General features: G+C 41.3%; 2 protein-coding genes across 31 annotated transcripts in view; one reads left to right on the forward strand and one right to left on the reverse strand.

Moving 5' to 3' along the window:
• The window catches only part of SPIRE1 (spire type actin nucleation factor 1), a 208,597-nt gene extending 187,701 nt beyond the window's left edge, over nucleotides 1-20,896 (forward strand). For 3 of the 4 annotated variants that reach the window (XM_059895392.1, XM_059895394.1, XM_059895395.1), the window contains 8 exons: nucleotides 2,850-2,937; nucleotides 7,448-7,590; nucleotides 9,828-10,001; nucleotides 13,802-13,939; nucleotides 14,528-14,598; nucleotides 15,119-15,146; nucleotides 15,243-15,379; nucleotides 17,659-20,896. In XM_059895392.1, the coding sequence (XP_059751375.1) occupies nucleotides 2,850-2,937; nucleotides 7,448-7,590; nucleotides 9,828-10,001; nucleotides 13,802-13,939; nucleotides 14,528-14,598; nucleotides 15,119-15,146; nucleotides 15,243-15,379; nucleotides 17,659-17,917 (1,038 nt within the window). In that variant the 3' untranslated portion in view covers nucleotides 17,918-20,896. The remainder of the gene's footprint in view (nucleotides 1-2,849; nucleotides 2,938-7,447; nucleotides 7,591-9,827; nucleotides 10,002-13,801; nucleotides 13,940-14,527; nucleotides 14,599-15,118; nucleotides 15,147-15,242; nucleotides 15,380-17,658) is intronic. The other variant, XM_059895393.1, reaches the window with a different exon arrangement.
• PRELID3A (PRELI domain containing 3A) overlaps nucleotides 10,305-25,035 on the reverse strand; it is an 87,192-nt gene continuing 72,461 nt past the window's right edge. For 3 of the 27 annotated variants that reach the window (XM_059895417.1, XM_059895398.1, XM_059895396.1), the window contains 3 exons: nucleotides 20,898-20,961; nucleotides 14,072-14,138; nucleotides 11,807-12,417 (listed from right to left, as the gene is read on the reverse strand). In XM_059895417.1, coding sequence (XP_059751400.1) covers nucleotides 12,250-12,417; nucleotides 14,072-14,138; nucleotides 20,898-20,961 — 299 coding nt within the window. In that variant the 3' untranslated portion in view covers nucleotides 11,807-12,249. The other 24 variants (XM_059895411.1, XM_059895406.1, XR_009497364.1 and 21 more) reach the window with 21 other exon arrangements.

Below are 25,035 nucleotides of genomic sequence, written 5' to 3' on the forward strand. Positions count from 1 at the left end.
CTAGGTGTGCAGGCTTCAGTAGTTGTGGCATGCGGGCTCAGTAGTTGTGGCACACGGGCTTAGTTGCTCCATGGCATGTGGGATCTTCCTGGACCAGGGCTTGAACCCGAGTCCCCTGCATTGGCAGGCGGATTCTTAACCACTGCACCACCAGGGAAGCCCTTGTAGCTTATTTTATACATAGTAGTTTGTACCTCTTAATCCCTTACCCCTCTATTGCCCCTCCCCCACTGCCTCTCACCACTGGTAATCACTAGTTTGTTCTCTGTATCTGTGAGTCTGCTTCTTTTTTGTTATATTCACTAGTTTGTTGTATTTTTTAGATCCCACATATAATTGAGATCATACAGTATTTGCCTTTCTCTGACTTATTTCACTCAGCACAGTGCCCTCCAAATCCATCCATGTTGCTGCAAATGGCATAATTTTATTCTTTTTCATGGCTGAGTAATATTCCATTGTATGTATATGTGTGTTTGTGTGTATGTGTGTATATATATATATATATATATATATATATATATATATATATATATACCACATCTTCTTTAGCCACTCATCTATTGGTGGACAGTTAGGTTGCTTCCATATCTTGGCTACTGTAAATAATACTGCTGTGAACATTGGAGTCCATGTATCTTTCTGAATTAGTGTTTTTGTTTTTTTCAGATACATACCCAGGAGTGGAATTGCTGGGTTATATGGTAGTTCTATTTTTAGATTATTGAGACATCACCATACTGTTTTTCACAGTGGCTAAACCAATTTACATTCTTGTCAATAGAGTACCAGGGTTCCCTTTTCTCCACATCCTCTCCAGCATTTATTTGTGGGGTTGTTTTTGTTTTTTGATGATAGCGATTCTGACAACAAAATGACAGGTGTGAGGTGATAGCTCATTGTGGTTTTGATTTGCACTTCCCTGATGATTAGCTGTGTTGAGCATCTTTTCACGTGCCTGTTGGCCACCTGCATTTCCTGTTTGAAAAAATGTCTGTTCAGTTCTTCTGCCCATTTTTTAATCTGTTTTTTTTTTGATGTTTAATAGTATGAACTGTTTATATATGTTGGATATTAACCCCTTATCAGTCATACCATTTGCAAATACTTTCTCCCCTTTAATAGGTTGTCTTTTCATTTTGTCAGTGGTTTCCTTTGATGTGCAAAAGGAAGTTTAAGTTTAATTAGGTCCCATTTGTTTATTTTTGCTTTTATTTCCTGTTTTAAGAGACGGATCCAAAAAAATATTGCTATGATTTACGTCAAAGACTGTTCTGCCTATGTTTTCCTCTGCATTTAGGTCTTTAATCCAGTTTGAGTTTATTTTTTTAATGGTAGGATTAGTTTTCAAGTAGTCTGAAAGTGGGTGCAGCTGCCTGAGGTGGGCATGCATGGCCAGAGGACCAACCACAGCTTCTGGGAGCAAATCCCAGGAGGCCCTGAGCCACACCCCACCCCCGCAATGGCCCTGTCTCCCGCACTGACCTGCATCCGCCCTGCCTGCCCAGGACAGGCTCTTGGCTGTTCTCAGTGGGAGGATTTCAGACCAGTAAGTAGTGGGGTGCAAGGCATGGACATGTCTCAGACTTATGTGAAATTAGGCTGTAAAAATGATTCTAGGGAAGGTTGGCTGAAATATTTGCGATGGGGATGGTTTCTGCTGTTTGTTTCTAGCTCCCACCTCATAACTACTGGAAAGTCCTGGTATGACTCCTTTTTTCTTTTTCTATGAGATACTCTTAGCTTTTATTTCCTTTTTGACCTTCCATAAGCAGAAGGGGATTATGGTAGTTCTTGCTGGCTTTTCTGGAGACTTGTGTGACCTCCAGCGTGTCTGGGGTGAGGCTTTGCTTACGTTGCCTGGCTTGTTCTTGGTGGTGAGTATCAAGAATGCAGAGGTTGCTGCTCAGACTGGCTTTGTTTGGACTTTGTGGTTTACAAGGCTTTCTTCTTCTCTTGTTCCTTGGCCAGATCCTTTGTAGTGAGGCATGTTCAAAACTCATGCTTTCAGCAGTAGGTTTTAGGTAAAGCCAGTTTTTAGTGAATGGCTAATTCTTAAAGTCACCTTAACTAAGTAGGTCAGAGAGAATTTTCGCTATTTGTTTCACGTAGTCATAGATTAATATATTAACCTAACTTTCTTGTATATTTAAAAATGTTTAGCAGTTTTCTATACATATTATGGAAATAAGTTGTCTTCTAGTTAATGTATATCCCCTGTCACGTAGTAAATAGTAAATTTTTCATGAATAAATATTATACTTTATTTTGGTATAGTCTAAAACAAATTAAGAAGGTCTCTTCTCACTGGTAATAGGAATTTAAACTTTATTTGGCACAATGCAGACATTTTTCTAGATTCATATGACATTTCATGAAATATTTTTCATTCATTCAGCAAATATTTATTCATTACTTAGTAAGTGATGGATTTGGTACTAGGTAACAACGATGAACAAGATACACCACATCTATCCTTGTGGGGTTCCAAGTCTATTACTTTTATAAATGTGTTAAATACTCCACTAATGATAATATTAATCACCATTTCTTGTGTGCTAGGTAATGTGGTAAGCATTTTAAATGTGTTCTCAGATCTGTCCTTGCAGTGACCTATGGAAATTATGAAACTAAGATAAGAAACTTGCTCAGTGTCACATCTCTCTAATGAGGGACAAAGCCAGGGCACAACCCAGACATGTCTAATTTTAGATCCCTTCTAGCTTGTCTCCAACCTGCCTTGAACCTTTGACATTAAAATTTGGTGCCTCATGTTAAATATTTATGAATGAACATTATTAATTAGCATGAGATCTCTCTCTGTCTCTGTCTGCCTGTGCCTTTCTCAGGAAGAAACTCTGCCCAGGTCAGCCAGCAGCAGTGCATCTCCCTCCTTCCTTGAAGCTCCCTTTCTGGAGGCTGTGTCCACAAGGAAGAGTGAGTATTTGTAGTACAAAGAACTAGTGTCAGATGCCTTAAAAAACATACTTGACCTAAAAAAGGGAATCCCAAAGTGCCTTGTTGTCATTTGGGGTAACTAGTTAATTAAAGAACTAACCCTGGCATTTCACTAGTCAGGAAGAGAAATATTGTTATTTTCCTAGAATGACATCATAAGGTAGGGCTAAACTGGCAGTTGGGTCTCAGATTCTCACCTTATAACAAATCAGTCACCTTTGGGCTTACAGATAATAGTTGTAGGGAATAGGTCAACTGTCTGTATGTATTTTTTAGATTAATTACCTCCTTATCTAAATTTAAGCCAGAAGCTCTGAATAATCACACTTGTTATCCCCCCTACACACACACACACACACACACACACACACACACACACATCGTTACCCACATACACGTGTAGATAGTAAAAACACCTTTATAACTCTTCAGGCAATACAGAATCTAAAGTTAAGTGATTTAAAAAAATACTATTGGTAATCTTTTCATTTATAAGACCAATATAAAAAATTAAAAATTATATATTAAAGGGGAGGATTCTGGGAAGATGGCAGAGTAGGAGGCACCGGAATTTGTCTTTCCACCTAGACAATAATTGTAGTGGTAGAATCTGTCTGATGTAATTATTTTTGGAACTCTGGAGTTTGTTGAATGCCTAAAACTTCCAGGGTTAATTTCAGTAGATTTCAGCTCATAGCACAGTGGCAGCTACTCATCCCCCACCCCCAGCCACATGACAGGCAGCTGTGTGCTGTTCTTAGAGCAGCTTGCAGGAGCCAGGGTGGACAAAAAGGACCCTGTCCTCCAAATACTGGGGATCTGTCCTCTGATTGCTGATTACTGCTTCTGATTTCAAAGGTGCAAAGAGGCAGGCAGCCATTGTTGCACTGTTGCTAGCTTCACCCCCTCCCCTCTAGCTGAAGTCATCTCCAGGGGATTTAAAGGGCTGGTGCCTTTCCCCCACCCCTTCATTTTTCATGTTTCCCCTTTTGAGAGTGAAAAGCCTAGAACATTCAAAAACAATGGCATATGCACATGGGAGAATTAGAAAGTGACTATGAATGCCCAGGGAATGGCTCATAAAAGACCTGAGGAAATGTTAAGTTTACACCTCAGGCTGATCTTCAGAGATCAGCCTTCAACAGTAAGAAAAACAATAAACAAAAACAATAACAAAACCCAACAAACCCTGGGGAAGGGGAAAATCTGACTTCCAGATTTACCACATTGATAAATTCAAATGTTCAGTGTTCAACAAAAAATCACAAGGAATATAAAGAAACAGGAAAGTATGGCTCATTCAGAAGAACAAAATAACAGAAACAGGTCCCAGAAAAAGACCTGATGACAGATATACTAGACAAAGACATTAAAACAACAATTTTAAAGATGCTCAAAGAAATAAAGGAAGATGTGAAGAAAGTTGAAAAAAAACAATGTGTGAACAAAATGGAAATATCAATAGAGAGAAAACCTAGAAAGAAACAAAAAAGAAATTCTGGGGCTGAAAAGTACAATAACTGATATGAAAAATTCACTAGACGCATTCAAAGACAGATCTGAGTAGGCAAAAGAAAGAATTAGCAAGTGGAAATTATCAAGACTGAAGAATAGAAAGAAAAAAGATTGAAAAAAGCAGAGACTAAGGGACCTGTGGAACACCATCAAATGGACCAACATATGCGTGTGGGAGTCCCAGGAGCAAAGGATAAAGAAAGGGGCAGAATATTTGCAGAAATAATGGCTAAAACTTCCTAAGTTTGATGAAAGACATGAATATAAATATCCAAGAAGCTCAACTGAGGTGAAGTCAAGAGACCGACACCAAGACACATTACAGGTATCCCCTGCTTTTCAAAAGTTCACCTTATGTCCCTTCACTTTTACAAAAGACCTACATTGGTACCTGTTTTCACTAACTGAAAGAAATCAGCAGAGGATTTTTGCTTTTACAAAAAAAAAAGCTGAAAAGCAAAAATAGTGTTCAGGGCTTCCCTGGTGGCACAGTGGTTAAGAATCCACCTGCCAATGCAGGGGACACGGCTTCGAGCCCTGGTCCAGGAAGATCCCACATGCCGCAGAGCAGATAAGCCCGTGCGCCACAACTACTGAGCCTGCGCTCTAGAGCCCGCGTGCCACAACTTCTGAAGCTCACGTGCCTAGAGCCCGTGCTCCGCAACAAGAGAAGCCACTGCAGTGAGAAGCCTGCGCACCACAACCAAGAGTAGCCCCTGCTCACCGCAACTAGAGAAAGCCTGCGTGCAGCAATGAAGACCCAACGCAGCCAAAAATAAAAATAAATAAAATAAATAAATTTAAATCTCCAGCCCAATTTTCTAAAAAAAAAAAAAAAAGTAGTGTTCAGCCTTTGCATCAGGCCACCATAACTTTGAACTGTGTCTGTGAGCCTCTGTGCTTTACCTTGATTTATTTTGTGCATTCATTAGCAAGATGTGTCCTAAGGTATTTGCTTCTTTGCTTTATACCATTTCAGTTTATGAAAGGATTCATAGGAATACTCTTTCAGATAGTGGGGGAAACCTGTATATTCAAAATTTCAAAAGACAAAGAATCTTGAAAGCAGCAAGAGAGAAGAGTGTCATCACACACAAGGGATCCTCAGTAAGATTTTCAGCAGACTTCTCATCAGAAACTTTGGAGGCTAGTAGACCCTGGGCCACTATATTCTAAGTGCTAAAAGAAAAAAGTCATTAACCGAGAATCCTATATCTGGCAAAACTGTCCTTCGAGAGTGAGGGAGAAATCAAGACATTCTCATATAAACAAAAGCTGAGGGAACTCAAGACCATTAGACCTTCCCTTCAAGAAATGCTCAACAGAGTCCTGTAGGGTGATATGATAGGACACTAGACAGTAACTCAAAGCCATATGGAGAAATGAAGATCTCAATAAAGATAAATAGATGGGCAATTATGAAAGCTAATATTATTATAACAATGGTTTGTAACTGTACTTTTTGTTTTCTGCATGATTTAACAAATTAATACAGTTAAAGAAAAAAAGAACTATTATTATAAAAGCTAGTTTTACTGTAACTTTGGTTTGTAATTCCAAATCTTGTTTTCTATATAATTTGAGAGACTTAAGCATTTACAAGAATTATTAGTCTGTTTTGGGGCAGACAATATATAAAGATGTAATTCTGTGACACCATGAACTAAAAGGGATGCGGACAGAGCTGTATAGGAGCAGAGGATTTTTGTGTTACTGAAGTTAAGCAGGTATTAATCCAAATTATAGTGTTATGAAGTTAGGGTCTTAAATATAATCCCTATGGTAACCACAAAGAAAATAGCTATAGGATATAAACAAAAAGTAAATGAGAAAGGAATTTAAACATTTCACTATAAAAAATCAGCTAAACACAAAAGAGGACAGGAATGCAGAAAATGAGGAATGAAATGCTATAAGGCATATAGAAAACAAATAGTACAATGACAGAAGTAAGTCCCTTCTTATCAGTAATTACTTTCAATGTAAATGGATTAAACTCTCTAATCAAAAGACAGATATTTGCAGAATGGATAAACACATGATCCAACTACATGCTGTGTACAAGAGACTCCTTGAGATGCAAAGACATAAACAGATTGAAAGTGAAAGGACAGAAAAAGATATTCCATGCAGAGAGTAACCAAAAGTGAGCTGGGGTGGCTACCAATTGATTAGAAATCAATAACAGAAGTAAAGCTCTGACAGCAGAAATGATTTCTGTTGTCCTCCTTATGTTTCCAAAATGTGAATCAGACCCTGAGACATTCTCCTTTTAAACCCCGTCCCCACATATTCCTAGGCAGAGGAGCAGTAGCATATATAGTATTAACATTGAAGCTGGAATTTATTTTTTGAAATTTAAATAAAGCTTGATTTAAACCTAAGGATAAAATGTCTTGATACACATCAAGAAGAAAGAGTTTTCATATTTTATTTTCAAAAAGGAGAATGTAAAAGGAGGGTACACTTGAGAATTTTGGTATGATTTGACACACAGAATACATAATTTTTACATGCTTTTAAAATAAAGCCCAAGATCTATTTCTTGAATTTTTTGCTCTTAAAATTTTTTATTGAATACAAGTCTTTTGTCCAATTAAAAAAAATTTTAAATAAAGCCTGACTGTTCAATTGCAAAATTCTGTGGAAAATAACATGGCATTTGTATTACAAATCTGAGAGACTATTTATATTGTGTTTTATGCATGAATTTGAATGAATGTTAAAAACTGTTTTTTCCTTTTCCGTGCTATTTATGTAGCAAGTTTATCTTGCAAAGATTCTTCTATAACAGTCCTTCCAGTATCCCCCTAGGGACCTCCAATCTTAATATATACCTCTCCAACAAAATAAACACTTCATCTTTGAATGCAGTGTTTGTCACAAATGACAAAGGGTTTTCTGTTAGAAATTCAAAACCTAAGTTTTTTTTATAAGAGAGTTGATTTCAATGTGGTTCATTCCGTTTCTTTAGACCCTCCAAAGTTCTTGCCCATATCCTCCACACCCCAGCCAGAACGACGGCAGCCACCCCAGAGACGACATTCCATTGAAAAGGAAACACCCACTAACGTGAGACAGTTCCTGCCAGCGTCCAGGCAGAGCTCCCGGTCTCTCGTAAGTAACCGACAGACTCTGCAGAGTAACTTGTGAGCAGTTAGAGGGTCTGGAATCATTAGCTTCCTTGAGAAGCTTCCAAAAGCTAGACTGAACTTTAAATAACCTTATTGGTTTTTAGTAGCTACAGAAAACCAAACCTAAGAGTAACCCAAATGAAGTCTGACCATTCTTTGTTCGTTTAAAGTACTTTTTTTTTCCCAGAAGACTTATTAATGGTTGAAAGTATGGATATTTATTAAAGAAATACTTTCTTCCTTTCAAAGGGCATTAATCCACTTAAAAATTGTTGAAACTAAACAGAAAACTTAGTGAAGTCTGACTACAGTAGACTCTTTTATTGAGGCAGAAGTCCAAGGGGAGAATTTTGATCCATGAAAAACCATTGTTAATTGTTTTCAAGCATGTTTTGTGATATTGGAGCCAAAGCAGCTATTTGGACGGGTTGACAGTTTTTGCTGTTTTCCGGAGACTTCCAGGCTCATGTAGTGGCTACTCATTTCTCAGACAGGGGATGTGGCACACAGGGCCCTTCCAGGAAGAGCTAACAGGTCTGCCAGCCAGAGGAAGCCTGCGAAGATTCTTTCTGTCCCACTTGACTTCTGAAATACTTGCAGGCAAGATGCAGGGCTTCAGTCAATAATTCTACCAGCAGCCAACCCGATACCTAATCGTTCTTCAGATTCTCATGAATAAAACACTGGACTACACGCAGTCCATACTTTTAGGCTGTGATGAATCATCAGGGGTTCAAATGAAGCAGTGATAGAGGTCCCTCCGTCCAGGTGAAGGGAGATAGTATGGATCTTGTGAAGAAACAAAGTTTGAACTACACTGATAGTGTTGAAATTTGATCAGTCTTCTCTATTCCCAAATAATGCGATTAAAGAACTAATGATTTCGTGGCAACTCCTGTTAGGATTCCTCTAACTCCTAAATAATCACCACACACTGATATATGGTGAAATACAGCCTCATCAGTGGTTTACCAACTGAAAAACAGAACTCTAACCCGACAGGTTCAAAGTTTAAAATCCAAAGACTTCTGTTAATAAGTTATTTACCAAAATACACAGTTATTGTCACACCTGAAAAATATTGTCACAACTGAAAAAGAGAGAACTCCTTTGGGTTTTTTTTTTTCCACAAGTCCAACGATTAGGTGATTCTTTTCTTCACAGCTCTTCCTAGAAGTCAGTTTAGCATTCAGCTGTGTACCTGGCCTTGTGATCATATGACATCATTGTTGAGGTTAGACTTAAATTTTAAAATTATCAGTATAAAGAAACTGTCAGATCAACTACAAGGATTTTTTGGCTAGTGATGGAAGCTTTACCAAGAAAGGCCCGTGAGGTATATTTCCTGGCGAAGGGGAACTCAGTGTGTGTGTGGTCCGGCTGTCAGTTGTTTTTTGTGGAGAAGGAGAGGAAGATACAACCCACATGCCATGGCGGAGAAGGGGCTCAGTGAGCAGGCAGGGGAGACCTGTGGTCGGCACAGAACTCTGCCCCCGAAGTGCCTCTAGACACCAGCTGAGACAAAAGAACCTCCAGGTCAAAGTCCTGACTTTTCTTGCCAGTAGCTTACCTTGGGAAATCCATAAAATCACACTCCTTTAATGGTAGTGCCGTCTAGCTTGGTAAGTATTGTTTTTAAAAGTATGATAATTTAAAATTTTAGCTATATTTTAGAAAACATGGAATCGTTTTGTATTTATAAGCTCTCAACTAAAAATGGCAGAAATGTCTTTGTTGTTACTCATTTTCATTTTTATTGTATCTTCCTCCCTTTCCTTAGGATGTTGAAAGTGTAATTCTTTTCATCATTTGGTCAGATGATTGTGGGTGACGCCTCTAAATGAAGGCGACTTGTCTTTAAGTACCGACCGGGGGAGGGGCGGCTGTGTGGTGTATGTTTCTGCATTCGCCTCTGGCCTGCATCCCACGGAGCCCGTGTGCAGGAGACTCAGTGTTCACAGGACAACCGAGTTCCAGAAAGCTTAAGTGTTGCCGTGTGAATTCTGAGGTTCTCTAGGCATGGTTGGGCTCCTGATTGATACATGTGGATGCAGACGATGGCATGGACTTGCATGTGGAATCTACCATAACGTCCTCCGTGGTGTTTGTTTATTTTTGTTTCATGCTCTATAATCGCTATTTGTAGGTCACTCATGTTCAGCATTATTTTCTCCTTTTCTTTTTCCCCTGCCATTTTCTTTTCCTTTATCTATTGTTCAGGTTCCTAGGATAACCAGAGTATGGCCAAGGACACCTTTCCGACCGCTTTTTTCTACCCTTCAAACAGCTTCTCTGCTCGGCTCTCACCCTTTGGAGGCAGCCTTGTTGGGGGTAGCAGGGGCTATGTATTATCTGTGTGAGAGAGCTTTTACCAGCAGGTGGAAATCCGCAAAGGTTGGCCTCTTTCTGCTGGTTCTGGGAATTATTTTCCTCTCTGCCTCTTTGGCAGTGATCCCTCAGCTACCGCACTCTGCAAAAATTAACAGCTTAGATGGACACTTTGCTTCTGACTGTTGATTCCAATCTTTGGTAGATGCATAGATCACACCATGATCTCAATTGACGGGACGATAGTGAAAGGACAACAAACTCAGAATGCAGCGGCATCAGCACAGAGGGGCTATGGGCGGTGCTTCTGAGCCCCCTGATTGAACCACGTTCCCCCACACCCCCACCCCCAGATCAGGACCTTCCCCCAGCCCAGAGCCGCCCCACCCTCAGAAGAGCCGTTGCCCATATACTCAGCTGCCTGGCCAGGGAGGCTCGGGCACTCTTTCTCTTCTCCAGCACCTTTAAAGCTGTGTTGTGATGGTCAGGATATTATGTGGTTGTTATGAAAAAACACCGTGCTTCTCTGTAGAGAGAAATTGGAAGTCTTTTTTAATTGATGTGATTATTTAAAATATTTTAAATAATTCTCATTTTGTATTGTTTTTGAGATTTTCATACAGAATACATTTTTTAAAGGAAGTATAATAGTTTCCAAACTTAAGTGGGATAGAAAGCCTCGGACCATATTGAGGTTTCCCCTGCCCCCAGTGTGACCCGAGCTGCTGACCTGCTGACCAGGTGTCGGCAGCCGCCCAGCCCGGCTCTCCACAGTCCTCTGTTCACCAGACCTGTCCTGGATAAGCGAACCAGCAGCTGGTTTCTTTGTTTTTCTTTATGACCCATCTTGGTTTAGAAAAGAGACTGAATGTAAATGAGGTACAACAGATTCCTTTCTCTATATTTGCCGTGAAATACAGGATAAATCTCTTCTTTTTTTCACTTTAGATCTGGCCCTGTGAGCACATGGTCAGATGCGGAGGTGGCATTTAATCCTGTCCCTCCTGCTGCTGTTTCTGAATATCTGCTGACATTTTATTTTTATTTTCAGCCCTCCCCAAACAGTCTGTCTACTAAGTCTACATGTGACTTTAGACAGAGAATTCACCTTGAAATTTAAAAGTGAACTTGAAAAAAGAGTAATTAAACTTAATATTTGCTATTTTTATTTAAATCTGCCTTCCTTTGGTTTATTAGAAACAAAAACCAATGGTTGTTTTGGATAATTGTCAAATATCTGCTACTTATTTATGAAGTTTTTGCTAACCTAGAACACTCTATAAAATATGACCATTTCCACTTCTCTGGCTCAGTAACCAGGTTATACACCATGCTCTCTGATTTCTGTGCTCCCTAACTCTGACCCCTTTTGAATGGTAAATATAACCAGAATATTTAACAAAAACTCAGCCATTTTAGTGACGTACGTAACAGTGAGTTCTAAAGGCACATCTGCTCCTACAGTATACTGTAATCTCTATTAAAACTCATTAAGATTTAGCTTCCCTTTCCTAAATTTGGACGCCACACTGAAGCACAGAGCAGCCAGAGAATCAGAGTTGTACTGCTCTGGTCCCTGGAGTCCATGCCATGAACTGAGGTCAGTGCCTGCTGCAGGCGTGACCCTGCCCATCATAACAACAGGGACTAGGGCTCGGCTCATGGGTAGAACCCTGAGTGCTCTTCACAATTTGGGGCATCAGCATCTCAGCAAGATCTGTTAAGGTTTAATTTGGCTTTGGGGATGTTGAATTAATATTTTTTGTCAGTTGAAAAAAATAATGAAAGCTATTCTAGTAACTAATATTTTCTTTCATGTTGCATTAAAGTTTTGTTGTCCTTGGGAAAGCACCAGAATTAAAACATTAGCATTTGACCTGATGGAAGGTATTTTACTAAAGGGTAATCTGCTTGAAATTTTAAAAAAGAACAAGAACACAAAAAAATCCACAATTTCTTATTACATCTGATGGAACACTCTATTTGTGTATGGGTCAAATCAGTAAGTTGGAAGTGTGCTTGACTGGGCCCTTTTATGACTTGAGACTGAGGAGCGGGAACTGCAGGCTGTCTGGGTTGCTGTGTGTGGAGCATCCCCACCACCCAGGCATCGCAGCTGTGACGTTGGCACCATCGCCATCTTCCTAATACACGACAGCCAATCTCAGGGAGTGGTCTTCTGCTTGTTTGCTAGATTCATACATTATTTTACTCCAGCTCAGCAATTTTGTCATATAGGTAACTGTCAGAAAATGTACGATAGTCATGCTTGTTGCTGATGAATAAAGATGACCGTAGGGATACTTCTTATGAACTATGTCAGAAGCTGAGAAAAGTCGCTGTTCAGACGTGTGCAGCTGACCCTACCATCTGTGCACAGTTGTGATGCCCAGCGTTCGGAGGCGAGCCCGTTCCCACACTCTGTTCTCAGGGTCAAGCGAAGCTCAGGAAATATGGGACATGCCAACTTTGAAAGCTCTTCCTGTTGAAAGAAAATTGGGTGATGGTGGGTTTTTTTGAGTATTTCAGACATCCTCGAGCACATGAATTATCCTCCTACCCTCCAGATACTAAGCTCTTCATCTTAAACGTTCAATTGCAGGATCTTTTCCAAAACATTTTTAGCAAATTTAATCTTCCCTAAGTTAGCTTGAACAGAGATGATTTTGTATTGATTATTTGTAAGAAGCAGTAGTTCTGCAAACTATTTTTTTTTTTTTAGTAAATGCTAATGTTTTTCAAGTTTGCAACCTAGATTTATTTTTGTTTTTCTCTGATTGAAAGACAGAACTAAATGTTAAAACTCCATAAACTGACTGCACTCATAGTCCTGTGCTGTCTCCTTTGGCTTGTTTGATTCCAGAATGCCTGTGCGCAGCACTATTGTGTGTGTGGGCGTGAGTTACAGCATGTGTACACTGAGGACATCAGGGTTGTGTCGCTCCGCCACAATGGCCCTTGTGAAGCCCAGCAGGGTGCGGGCGCACAAAACCGTTCTGTCTTTCTACTGGGCCCACCAATCAAGCGCAGGGCCGGCTGGGGAGCAGATGGTGTGAGGCTCTTTATTCAGTGGGATCAGTTACATCAACATCTTCCTCCACTGTTGTTAGGGAAACCATTAACATAAGACAGCCAACTTCGATATTTATCGTCAGAGTTCTCTGAGTGTCTCCACATCTGTCCAGTGTGGGCTGTGCTTCCGTAGTTGTTTAAAAGTGATAAGAGATCTGGAGAGCGTGGGGCAGCCTGACGGGAGTGCCTGCTGGCTTCCAGGTCCAGTTCCACTCACACTGTTAGGAGTTTTTAGGCTGTGCTGATGTAACTTACCACTAAATAACGCTTCTCAATATCAATTACTAACCACCTTCTTTTGGCTATTCTGGGTACCACAAATCAGTTTTTAAAACAGTACCAATGTTGTAGATTTGCTATTTATCTATTAGCAGATATATACAACACAAAACGAAATAATATCTTTGTGTAATCATAGGAGAAAACTGACAGAAATTTGGTTTAGAACAATAACATTTTTTCCCCAAGATTTCAATGCATAGATATGTAGCTCCACTTCATGGAATAGAGATACCTGAGGCAAAACATCTAAACAAATGTGAGGAAATTTTATTAATTGGAAATTTCAGTGGCTACAGTGTTTCACATGGTCCCCGGAAGTTTTCTGCCATCTCTTGTCTCAGTGTAATTAGAAATTGTGTGGTCCCCAGAGTGAGCCAGCTCTGCTCCAGTGTTTACTGGGAAACCTCTTTTCTTCTCTGAAGCTACTAACCAGGTGACTGATCTGAAGGGGAACTTTGCCTTGCCAGAAGGGTGGTGGGAACTTCTTATTCATGTGGAATTTTGAATTTCAGGAGGAATTCTGCTACCCAGTGGAATGCCTAGCACTTACTGTGGAGGAGGTGATGCATATTCGTCAGGTCCTGGTGAAGGCAGAGCTGGAAAAATACCAACAGTATAAAGATGTCTACACTGCTCTGAAAAAAGGAAAGGTAGAGCCACTTACAGTTGATGGATCAGCAGGGTTAGAAGATCGGTCAGTCACAGGCATGTCCCCTGAGGACACTGTCTGCTGGCCAGATGGCATAGGACTTTGGGGGGATTCTAGGAGGTAAGACGCTTACCCCGTGGCAGGCAGTCCCTCTTCTGCCTTGCTCACGAAAGTGAGTATTTTTATTTCTCCCTGAGAAACTGAAAACCAGAAGGTTAAAACCACCATAATAAATAATGGTATGCCTTCATAAAACAAGGTCTGCCCTTAGTTGTTATACTTTTAAAGGATTGTAGAGAAAATGTATCTGAGAAACAGAGAAGACTTTTTCAGAACCTTCTTCAGTTTGATTCCATGGTGGCAAGACCCTTGAGAACTGTGGCCTTTTATTACCATTTAAAGGTAGAATTATAATCAAATACAGAGCAGATTATAATTATCACAGAACCAAACTTAATAAAAGGGTCTCTAAATGCTCTTCTCCCTTTGTCTACTAAACTTTCCACATATAAATGTGTGTACAAACATGCAAATTAGGAAATTAACTATTGGCAATGCCTTTTTCTCCTTTAAAATTTTTATTTTTTAGCTCTGCTTTTGTTGCCGAACCAGGAGATTTTCCTTCTTCACTTGGTCTTATACCTGTCAGTTCTGTAAGAGGTAAGGCTTTTGTAATTGATGACAGCAGTCAAGGATCCACTGTTTCATCATTTTTCTCTGAGGAACAATATTAGAAATAATCCAGTCTGTTATCATGTGCTGTGCTTGTAAGTTAGTAATAGTGATTGCTTCAAGAGTGGACAATTATTTGATATTAAGCCTGGAAAGTTTCTCTGCATGTGTTTCTTTTCATATCCAAGATAGGTCTAATAATAATATGTCATGTTTGAACAGAAAAAAATAGATGTGACTGTCACGTGATCCCAGGATAGACAAGTAAGAAAATCCCAAACAGACGTAAGTTGATCCTTTCATAGGACACAGTGTAAGAGTTAAGTTTTACAGTGTGATTGTCTTTTTGGCAATCCAGTTGTCTCAATTTGTTACGTTCTGATAGAAGAAGCAGAGAGTCCAGGGGACTTACTGTAGAAATTCACAGCCACGCAGCCTGCGGCTTCTCTAACTCTGCAGTTGCGTTCATGGTTATCACGCTGAGTAACACTTCTGATTTTGTGTACAGGCCGGTGTGCTCACAGTGTTGCAAAAAGGTAAGCTAAGCTTAGTGAAATCACAACTTGTGCTAATTTTATTGACTCTGCCTCTTTAACAGTACTGCTCATTCTCAGTTTTATTTGGGATACTAGATGCGGCTGCCCTCCAAGCCATACTCCACCCTTCCTATCTTTTCATTGGGACCTTCTGCCTTGCAGAGAGGGGAAAGTTGTATGAGGCCAGAAAAACCCTCCACTGGCCACCATCGGCCACTTCGGAGCATTGCCAGGTGAGCAAGGGGCCGGGTCTCCAGAGCATCCTTTGTGAAAGACGAGAGCTCTTTTGAGGACTGTGGTGATATGGTGGGGTTTTGGCTTGCAGGGGTTTGGGTGGGTGGGTGAGTGGGTTGGTTTTAATATAGTTTTGACTTGTACACAAATCTCCAAAACTTGCCAAAGGTCACATGACAAGGGATGATGGCTAGCTCCCTGAAAGATACTTAATCTCACAGTTTAATTTTTTTTCTACTTTGGAAGTAATTACTTTTGTGTGTCCTTTAAAAGTCATCTTTAAAACTGACCTTGTTTTCAACGGAGTTGAAAACTTGCACCTAACAGTCTAATCTTTCTCTCCTTCTTTAGTTTTGAAAAAAATCTTTTTAATCCTGTGTTTACAGTAGTCTGTGATAACTTTGGCTTACTTTCCTATTGTAAAGGCAGAAATAAAGCTTTATGCCAAGAGCTGACAATTTAAAAGAAAAAAGGTGCCCAAATATCAAGCCCTTTGCATTTAATGCAGAGTAAGGTTAGTGTTGGTCCTTAAGAAAGACAGGAGGTCAGACCACACGCTGGCAGGGCCCAGGGTATTGGGGTTTTATGCACCAGCAGCCCCCTGTTTGGGAGGGACACTGGTGTTGTTGCCAGATGCTGGACAGTGGCCATTCTGCATGTCAGGGTCTGTGGACAGTGAGGTGAGGGAGCTGAGAGCCCAGCAGTAACCTGTACCCGAGGTTCCTGCCCCTGTGCTCAGTCCCCATCCTGACCTCTGAGTATGGGGTGCTGTCCATGGGCTCAGGGCAGGCGAACTACAGTCTGTTCTTTCCTGCACTAGCTCTACGTTCCTGTTTGGTTTAATTAAAATAGTGAATGAGTAGATGGTTCCTAGTTATTTCCAAAAACTATCCAAAACATTTATGATGATTTGGTCTAGTTAACTCCAGCTCTCTGGAATCCAAATAGTCAGTCACCCAGATATAGAGAATTGTTGTGGAGGGGGAAGCACATTTGATAAATATGAAAATGAAAAGAAAGCTGGTCCAAAGATAATTTTTCAGGATTTGTCGTAGGATTAAGATAAATTTACTTCAGTTTCTTGTAGTCTGACCTACCATTCTACAGTTAACTAATGTTCATTAACCATGACACAGGGTCACTGGAGAAAGAACTTGAAGTTCTCTCTGAATCATCAGAGAGATTAGCAACATGTACTTCATTTCATTTCGGTTGTTGAAGTTCATGATCTATCTATGTATAGTAGTCAGGTGAATACTCTGAATATCCTATTTTCCAAAAATTCTAGAAGGGATACTAAGAGCTTTTAGTAGTAGTATTTTTTTTTTTATATAACGTTATTTATTTATTTTTATTTTTGGCTGTGTTGGGTTTTCGTTGCTGCGTGTGGGCTTTCTCTAGTTGCAGCGAGTGGGGGCTACTCTTCGTTGCAGTGTGCGGGCTTCTCACTGCAGTGGCTTCTCTTGTTGCGGAGCATGGGCTCTAGGTGCACAGGCTTCAGTAGTTGTGGCACACGGTCTCAGTAGTTGTGGCTCACAGGCTCTAGAGCGCAGGCTCAGTAATTGTGGCGCACGGGCTTAGTTTCTCCGCGGCATGTGGGATCTTCCCGGACCAGGGCTCGAATCCTTGTCCCCTGCATTGGCAGGTGGATTCTTAACCACTGCGCCACCAGCGAAGTCCCGTATTATTATTTCTTAATAAAAGGTTTCCTGGTTTCTTTCTTAAAAAATATTTTGTTTCTTTTTTTTTTAGTAATTTGACATGTCTTTATTTTTTTATTTTTGGCTGCGTTGGATCTTCTTTGCTGCATGTGGGCTTTCTCTAGTTGTGGTGAGCGGGAGCTACTCTTCATTGCGGTGTGCAGGCTTCTCATTGCGGTGGCTTCTCTTGTTGCGGAGCACAGGCTCTAGGCACGCAGGCTTCAGTAGTTGCAGCACACGGGTCAGTTGTCGTGGCACATGGGCTTCAGCAGTTGTGGCGCACGGGCTTAGTTACTCTGCGGCATGTGGGATCTTCCCGTACCAGGAGTCGAACCCGTGTCCCCTGCATTGGCAGGTGGATTCTTAACCACTGCGCCACCAGAGAAGTCCCCAAAAATATTTGGAAAGTTGTTGCCAATTATAACTTCTTCTTTGGACAAAACTGACATGACTAAATCACCCACCCATTCCATCATGTTTTGCCAACAGATTTACTTTTTTTGCACATATTTTCTTAGTATTGCAGTAGAACTATAAGTAATAATAATGGATGTTGTACATGTTTTGTTTTTTTCCAGACTGTCCTCAAAATCCAAGTCTGTGGACAAATCAGATGAAGAACTCCAATTTCCCAAAGAGTTGATGGAGGACTGGAGCACCATGGAGGTGTGTGTAGACTGCAAAAAGTTCATTTCAGAAATCATCAACTCAAGCCGGCATAGCCTGGTGCTGGCCAACAAAAGAGCCCGATTGAAAAGGAAAACGCAGTCTTTCTACGTGTCCTCAGCAGGCCCTTCGGAGTACTGCCCTTCAGAGAGGACCATCAGTGAGGTCTGAGCCCCGTGCATTCGTGTGCAGAGTCGCATTTGCGAGAGAACACTGAGCGGGGCTGTCTTCTCGCTGCAGTTAACTGGTTCGGGTTTGCATGAGATCAGGGTTTTGCTGCATCACACTGTTCCACAGACTGAACACGGTGTTCATATCAGCCAGTCCCTTGTCTGCACTGAGAGAGGACAGTAGTTTGAAATTTGCTTCTCTTGTGTGTGGGGATTTGGAGGCCAGGAACTTTTTCCTTAGTTCAGTTCTCTACTGTCCCTCAAATAATTTTCTGACTGAGGCAGAAAGCTTCTGGTGTGAGAAATCGGTCTAACACAGGCATCGAAGTCAGCACAGTCTAAGCAGTAAGTCATATTGGCATTTCCACTTGACAGTGTTCCTACCTGATGCACACAGATCCCTGGAGGCTGGGCCAGGCTGTTACCGTCTCACAGCACAGAACCTACAAGGATTTGCTCATGCTCTCAAACTGGTTTTAAATTATTGTTGCTCTGAGATAAAGACTCGGGAGGGACTTTACTCCGTGCTCCAGTACAAAGCATCTGAATAAGCTGTATGCTCAAGTGGGCGCCCATGTCCCCCACGCTGTGTCTGTGCCCAGGCAGTGGGGCGGTGTCTCTTGAGGCAGGTGCAGGGCTTTCCTTATCTTGAATGTATTATGGTTACTAGTAGTTTTATATTGGAGGTCTAAGATTTAAAGTTTTGTGGCGTTTGGGGACAAGGGCAGGCTAGAAGTTTGTCCAGAAGTTGAGTATTTTGGCCAATAGGAGAAGGGCTGTGAGTGCGTCGGCCACACCGCAGGGAACGAGCTGGAGCGCCCACATTTCCAACCGTGGTTTTCATAACTTTAGTCTCGCCATCACGACTAAATTAAGCCACAATTTGGTACCTCAGTTCTCAAACTGAAATTTATTTTTATAAATGAATTTTAAAAGAAAAAACATGGTCTACTTCTTTAAAATTAACCTGCTGATTGATAGGCTTTGTGGATGCTTTTTGCACACGTTCTCCTTGTAAGTGACTTGAGTAGGACGGGTTTTGATGAAGCCAGGTTGAGGTAGCACCGTACACCTGTCATTTCTCGACTTGTGTGGCCCATTCCATGGCCGTCTTTATGATTTTGGTTCGCTCAGCAGACCAGCCAATCAAGTTGCCAGTCATGTTTGGAAGCTCGGTTAATGCACATGCACAGCAGTTTCCTGAACGCTCTCTAGAACACATCTGTCGTCAGCGCCGTGACAGCACGGCTCACCAAAAGGCAGGGCAGTCACACTTCACACCACCTCACAATACAGGAACATTTCTATAGCGAATTAACAGTAATACCTCAGAACTGCCCTGGTAGTGGTTTTACGTAACTGAAATTTATAAATTAGTAAATGGCTTAAAATTACTTACACTTACAAAATAAACTTTACCAATTGACTGAAGTAATGCATGTTAACAGTTTGTCTGTATTTGCATGTAAAAGTGGGCCACCAGAGAACCCTTACTGATTATGGAAATGTTTAAAGTTTTAAAGACTGTCACGTAAGAGCTTTAAACATTATATTGAGTGAATCTCATTTATAAAATTTTGGCGTGAGCAGCTTCTAAACAACCACCAGGAAGGGTGCAAGGGAGATGGGGTGGTGTTTGTATCCATGCACAGACCAGACCTAGGAGAGTGTGCTTTTTAAAATAACGACTAGTTTACAGGTGTTATTAAAACACAAGAAACTAAACCCCCCAAATGAGAATCCCGTCCACATTCACAAGGCACATAAAATCTAGCACATCTAGTCTTTGACTTCACTTCTCCAGGTTTGTGACACTGTGCAGGCTGTCTGGGCATCGTTGGCGCCTCTTAGCAGAGCGTCCACAGCACTAACGGGCTTTGCCAAGTGTATTGAAGAGGTCAAGTGGGTGGTAGGTCTCCGTGGGACAGTTTGCAGAAAGTACAGTAGAAAAAGGCACATGGAACAGCTAATATTGTAGAAATCAAATCAGCATCACTATCTGGTGCCAAAACAAATTCTTGCACTTACCCCCTCCCTTATCCATGGCAAGTATCCCCAGCACCTCAACCAAATCAGGTAACTTCCAGAGGGTCATTCACTGCCAGCCTGTGGGGCGTGCTTTCAGTCCTCAGCCTCGTTTGACCTGAGGCCTAGCTTCCTTCCTCCCTTCCTACTGGGATGACACACCTTCCCAGGCCTCCTCTTTGTCCTGGGTGTTGGCACTTACTTCTGGTCTGACAACAACAGCGTCATTGGCTGGCTGGTCTCCTAGAGCCTGATGTATCCCAGCGGGGGGCTTCACTTTCACCCTCTCCCTCCAGGCTCACACCCTCCCTTGCATCCCCTGCCTCATGAGCTCACCCTTCTCACAGCTGAACTTTCTATCAGTTCAGGATCGATAAGAAAGCTTGTAAATACTGTAATATAGTTATTAATATTTGAAAGGCGTTCATTCAGTGGACAATGAGAATTAACTCTCCCAAGGCAAGTAAAAGTTAAATCAAGTAATTGATTTGTACATCGACTTAACAGTCTTACTAGATTTCAAGTCTTAAGCCTTTCAAATTAAACCAGAAAGTTGTTATGTAGTTTTTAAAATGATCTTACATTTGATGAGATCCCGTGAACTCATAAACTCACGTCATGTGATTAGCACCGTGAGCTCATACCATGAATTTTTTAAGGCTTTTATTTTTCTAACTGTATTAATAAATGTTGTACTGATTTTAGGTGTCACATAGGAGACATGAAAGTTTTTAAATTATGTTGCTGTTTGCTAAAGCAAAATAGCAGACAATTTTGTACATGCAAAACTGTTGAAGGGCCATGGGGAAATGTGTACACGTTGACCTGGCTTCCTGTGTGTATAAAAGTCAAGGTACTGCTGGCATTCAGCATGACATGAAAGTACTAAACGTTTTCCATTAAAGTCTTTCATTTTAAAATTTATCGAGGGGAAAATAAATGACTTTCCATCATACCTTCTGTGTGGAGTTCCTGTTGTAAAATGATGATGTCTTTTGGTAACTAGCTGTTGGAAACCACCTAGGTTAGGAAGACAAGATATATTTATATGACATCAGCAGTTTACGATCAGCTTGAGAAATACAATCTACAAGGACCACACTGGAAAAATAAATGAAAATGAGCAGTCACTGTAACTCTGCTGTGTCACCAAGCAGCCTGCCTCCTTTTTCAGCTCAGCAGGGTAGGAAACTAAAATCTATAAATAATATATATAACACTTATTATATAAGCGGTCACATCTATGGAGACAAATTATGTATAGAAAGATAAAGCTTTTATTTTTTTTCCTCAATCGAATTCCTCAAGGTATATATTCTTAAAATGTCCAATGAAGAAAATTTCTTGCTGTAGCTCTTAAAGGGTCGAGAAAAAATTAGGAAGATTAAACCCAGAATGAATTTAGGAAAGTTCTTTTGTCTTTATGTTAACTAAATATAGAGCATCATTAGCCCTTTACGTATCTTAAACATTACGTGATATTGAGTGTGATATTAATTCATTACTTATTTGCCAGATATATTTTAGGCTCTTTTTCTGCTAAAGTTTCTCTGTGACATGTGTGTAACAAGATGTCAGCTCATAATTCTAATGTTCACTGACTTTCTGAATCTGGGTCACAGCCCTTGCCTTGTGCCTCCTGGATTCCAGAGACACAGAGAGGTCGGGTACCAGGAAGGGAAGCTCTGGGTAACCCTTATTTAACTGCATCTTTCTTTTTCCTTCTCAGCTCCTGTTGAGAAGTTGTATAGTTGCAAATCATCAGAGTCTAGAATTTCATAAGGAGTACTCTTCTAGGTAAGGGCTTGATTGCACATATGATGTGTTTCAAGACTCCAGTTACACACACACATACACATACATTCATTAGAATGTGCCTTCTTCCTGCATGTCAGCCTAAGGCCCATGTCTAGAAACATCTCCCTTTGCTCATCCAAAAAAATTTAAGAGCTAAGAACCTACTTAATATAAAATTCTGCTTGCACTAATTAAATGTTCAGGTGCGGTTACCTGGCAGACTGAATTCACAATGCTGTTCTGGCTCGTTCCATTTGTGTATGATGTATATATTTATCTATTTAGAGTAGATTTTACTGTGTGGAACATTCTACAGCTGTTTCTGCTGTTGGATTGTGATGCTGGTGGCAAAATCTGAGCCACTTCCTTACCATCGAAGTAGTGGAAGTAAAAGGGCTTCAGAACTGACAGGACACAGTTCTCTAAAAGTGGGCTCTTGAAAACTGGGGCATTAATTAAAGTTCACTTATGTCCCTGGGGCTTAAGACCTGAGGGATCACCTGGATGTCCCACTCACCCAGGGGGCCAGATGCTGGCTCCTGTACTAGGAGTGAGTGCTCTCAGAGTGGCTCCAACGAACGTGACTGTCTATGAATTGAAGAAAAGGCGGAACTTCCTTCCCTCGGGAGTGGCTAGAAAGAAGGGGCAGCCTCACTAGAAGTTTGCCCTTCTGTATAATTCTTCTTTGCTTTGATGTTCCCATGTAACTGCAGGAATCATCTGTTGGTCCCTGGCCTGCCTCCCCCAGTTCCTTTCCCTAGGGTAACACAGCAGAAAATGTCACACCTCAAACTTTTCCGGGAGCAACAGTGTTTGGGAGAGTGGAAATGCCAAAGAGAAATTGAGGATTTCCGGAGAGCTAAACTGAGTATCAAATTCCTAATAAGCAAACATGGTGCAAAAGCTGCAGGAAATCACTTGGGAGAAAGAGAAGGAAGAGCAAGATTCTGCACAGGTAAACCTCAGCAGTGTAGCTCCTGCAGCAGGGAGCCTAAGGTGTAAACAGAAAACAGAATAACTTCTCGTTTAAAGGGAAAAAACTTTGATCTTAGACACCCCAAAGACAGAAGAAGCCTGAGAAGATTTCAGCTGTCCACCAAGGAAGGGAAGATGACTTGGGTCATCCTACCACAATCTCAAGGTCATTTAAGGAGTCAGATCCACAGACTGTGAGCTTGGACTGAGCACTGTGGGTGTAATTGGCTGGACACCCCCACTTCTGCGCGGCTCCTGTGGTGGCCTAAGGCACTTCTCCTGGTGCAGCCGGTGGTGGGCACACCTCCTTCATGGTAGGAACTGGAGCTGACTCTGCTCCACAATGGTATTCACTTGCAAAGAGCTTTCTGATAACTGGAAAAAAAAAAACTAGTCTGTAATTAGCGAAGCAGAGCCTTCCAGCAGTACCTGGTCTCCAGTATCTAAAATGGTTCTAACTAAACTGTGCTCCAGCATGGCAGCAAAACAGCTATCAGACATTGGGAAAGCACCTTAACATTTCTGGATTTCAGTTTCAATTTTTAAGTGAGGGTGTTGGACGAGGTGGTCTCTGAGGTCACTTTTAACCAGGAGAGACACAACACACGGGGCCAAAGAACCAGTACTGCACAAACACTAACAGTGAGTAACCGAGAGCACGACCCACTGTAGTGAGCAACTCATATCTCTGTGCATCCACACCAGCACTTTTACTGAAGCGAGGTGTTATTAAACAATATTTCTCTGTATTGATGACGAACCTGATTATATTACATGAATGCAAGAAACGGTATATGCTGCATTTATTTGAAACTTGGGGAGGCAAAGGCAAGTTCAGTTTCACTATTTGCTATAAAGAACCTGAGTCCATCTCCCAAAATTTAAAAAAAAAAAACAAAACAGAAAGATGAGTTGACATATATTAAAAACAGACAAAAAAACCCAAACAAACACCTCTGCACCCGCCACTTTGTGTTGGCACCATCCGGTTACTGGTGGTTCATCTCCCAGCCCTGCACGATGGAAAGACATGGTCTGTCTTGGCAGGTCTCTGTTCCCACAGTGTGACGTGTGCTCCTGTCGAGACGTAAAGGGAAGCAAGTAGCTGGAGGGATGACTACATGTAACAGACTTTTAATTGTGTTAAGTGGAAACAAAAGTACAGACAACTCTTGGTGTCCAGCTTAATCAAAGAAATAGTTACCACAGCTACAGGGGTCCCCAGTCTACACACCTCCCGTGTGTGGTAATGGGACCCCCGGCCAAGAAGCTTGTCTCTTTGGCCCTCACAGTTCTCAGCCCTGATGAAACACGTCCAGGGCCAGGCAGATGCTTATGCTCTGCCAAGTTCCATCACTGAACAGGTCCAATAGCTGGGACGGAGCCCTTGTGTCGTTCATGCAGTCGTTTACTCCCTGGTTCTGTCTCACAGCTCTACTGAACGGGCTTCCTCCCCGGCAAGGGGCTGCTTCCAATAGCTTCTCGCCTGCCATGTCTCTGCAGTGCTTCCTGCCTTTCCTACTCCTTCTGCATCTTCTTTTTCTCCACTGCACTCAGCATCTATTACATTGTTCCATGAAGACACGGATATTTGTCAGATTTCTTTACTGCCACATCCCTAGATTTGGAAAACTATCTGGCATGCAACAGGTGCTCAATAAATGTTTGTGGAGTCAATGAGCAGGTTCAATATGGAAATGAGAATAAGTCAGCAATACAAAGATGGAACCATCAACGTCTTCAAAACAGCTGAGACAGTGTGTAGTCTGTGCTCTTTAACACGTAAGGGCCACGTACAGCCCTGTGTTTTTCCTTTAAGGCAGGAGTACAATCCTAAGCCAACAAATCACTGCAGCCCTAACGTGGCCAATTAGAATAGGGAGGCTTGAGTCAGCAGCTCATGCATCTGTTGGTCACCTGCAGCTCGCAGAAACCCTACTTGCCAGTCTGGGTTTCCGACCCCACTCTTGTAAATGCCACTCATCACAGTTCCTCTCCAGGCACTCTTCCACTTCCAGAGCCCCTGGGTGGAGCCACCGTGTACAGCCCAGCCTCCTGACCCAGCTTTTTCCATTAACAAATTGATGGGCAGATGTTAAAGACCCATAATTGAAGCCGCTACATAAATGCAAAGAAGACCATGTTTATCAGCACTGAGCTCGTACTCATTACCTTTTTACTACTTGCCCCTTTCATAGTATGGTAGTAATCATAATACTTTGATTAAAATTTATGTGCCAACTGGGCTGAAATAAAATATATTAAGTGATTTCAAATTTGTCATATTAAAATAATTTGGCCAAGAAAAGAAAATAAGGGAAG

This window comes from Balaenoptera ricei, chromosome 14 (assembly GCF_028023285.1).
Source record: "Balaenoptera ricei isolate mBalRic1 chromosome 14, mBalRic1.hap2, whole genome shotgun sequence".
In the NCBI taxonomy this organism is placed as follows: domain Eukaryota; kingdom Metazoa; phylum Chordata; class Mammalia; order Artiodactyla; family Balaenopteridae; genus Balaenoptera; species Balaenoptera ricei.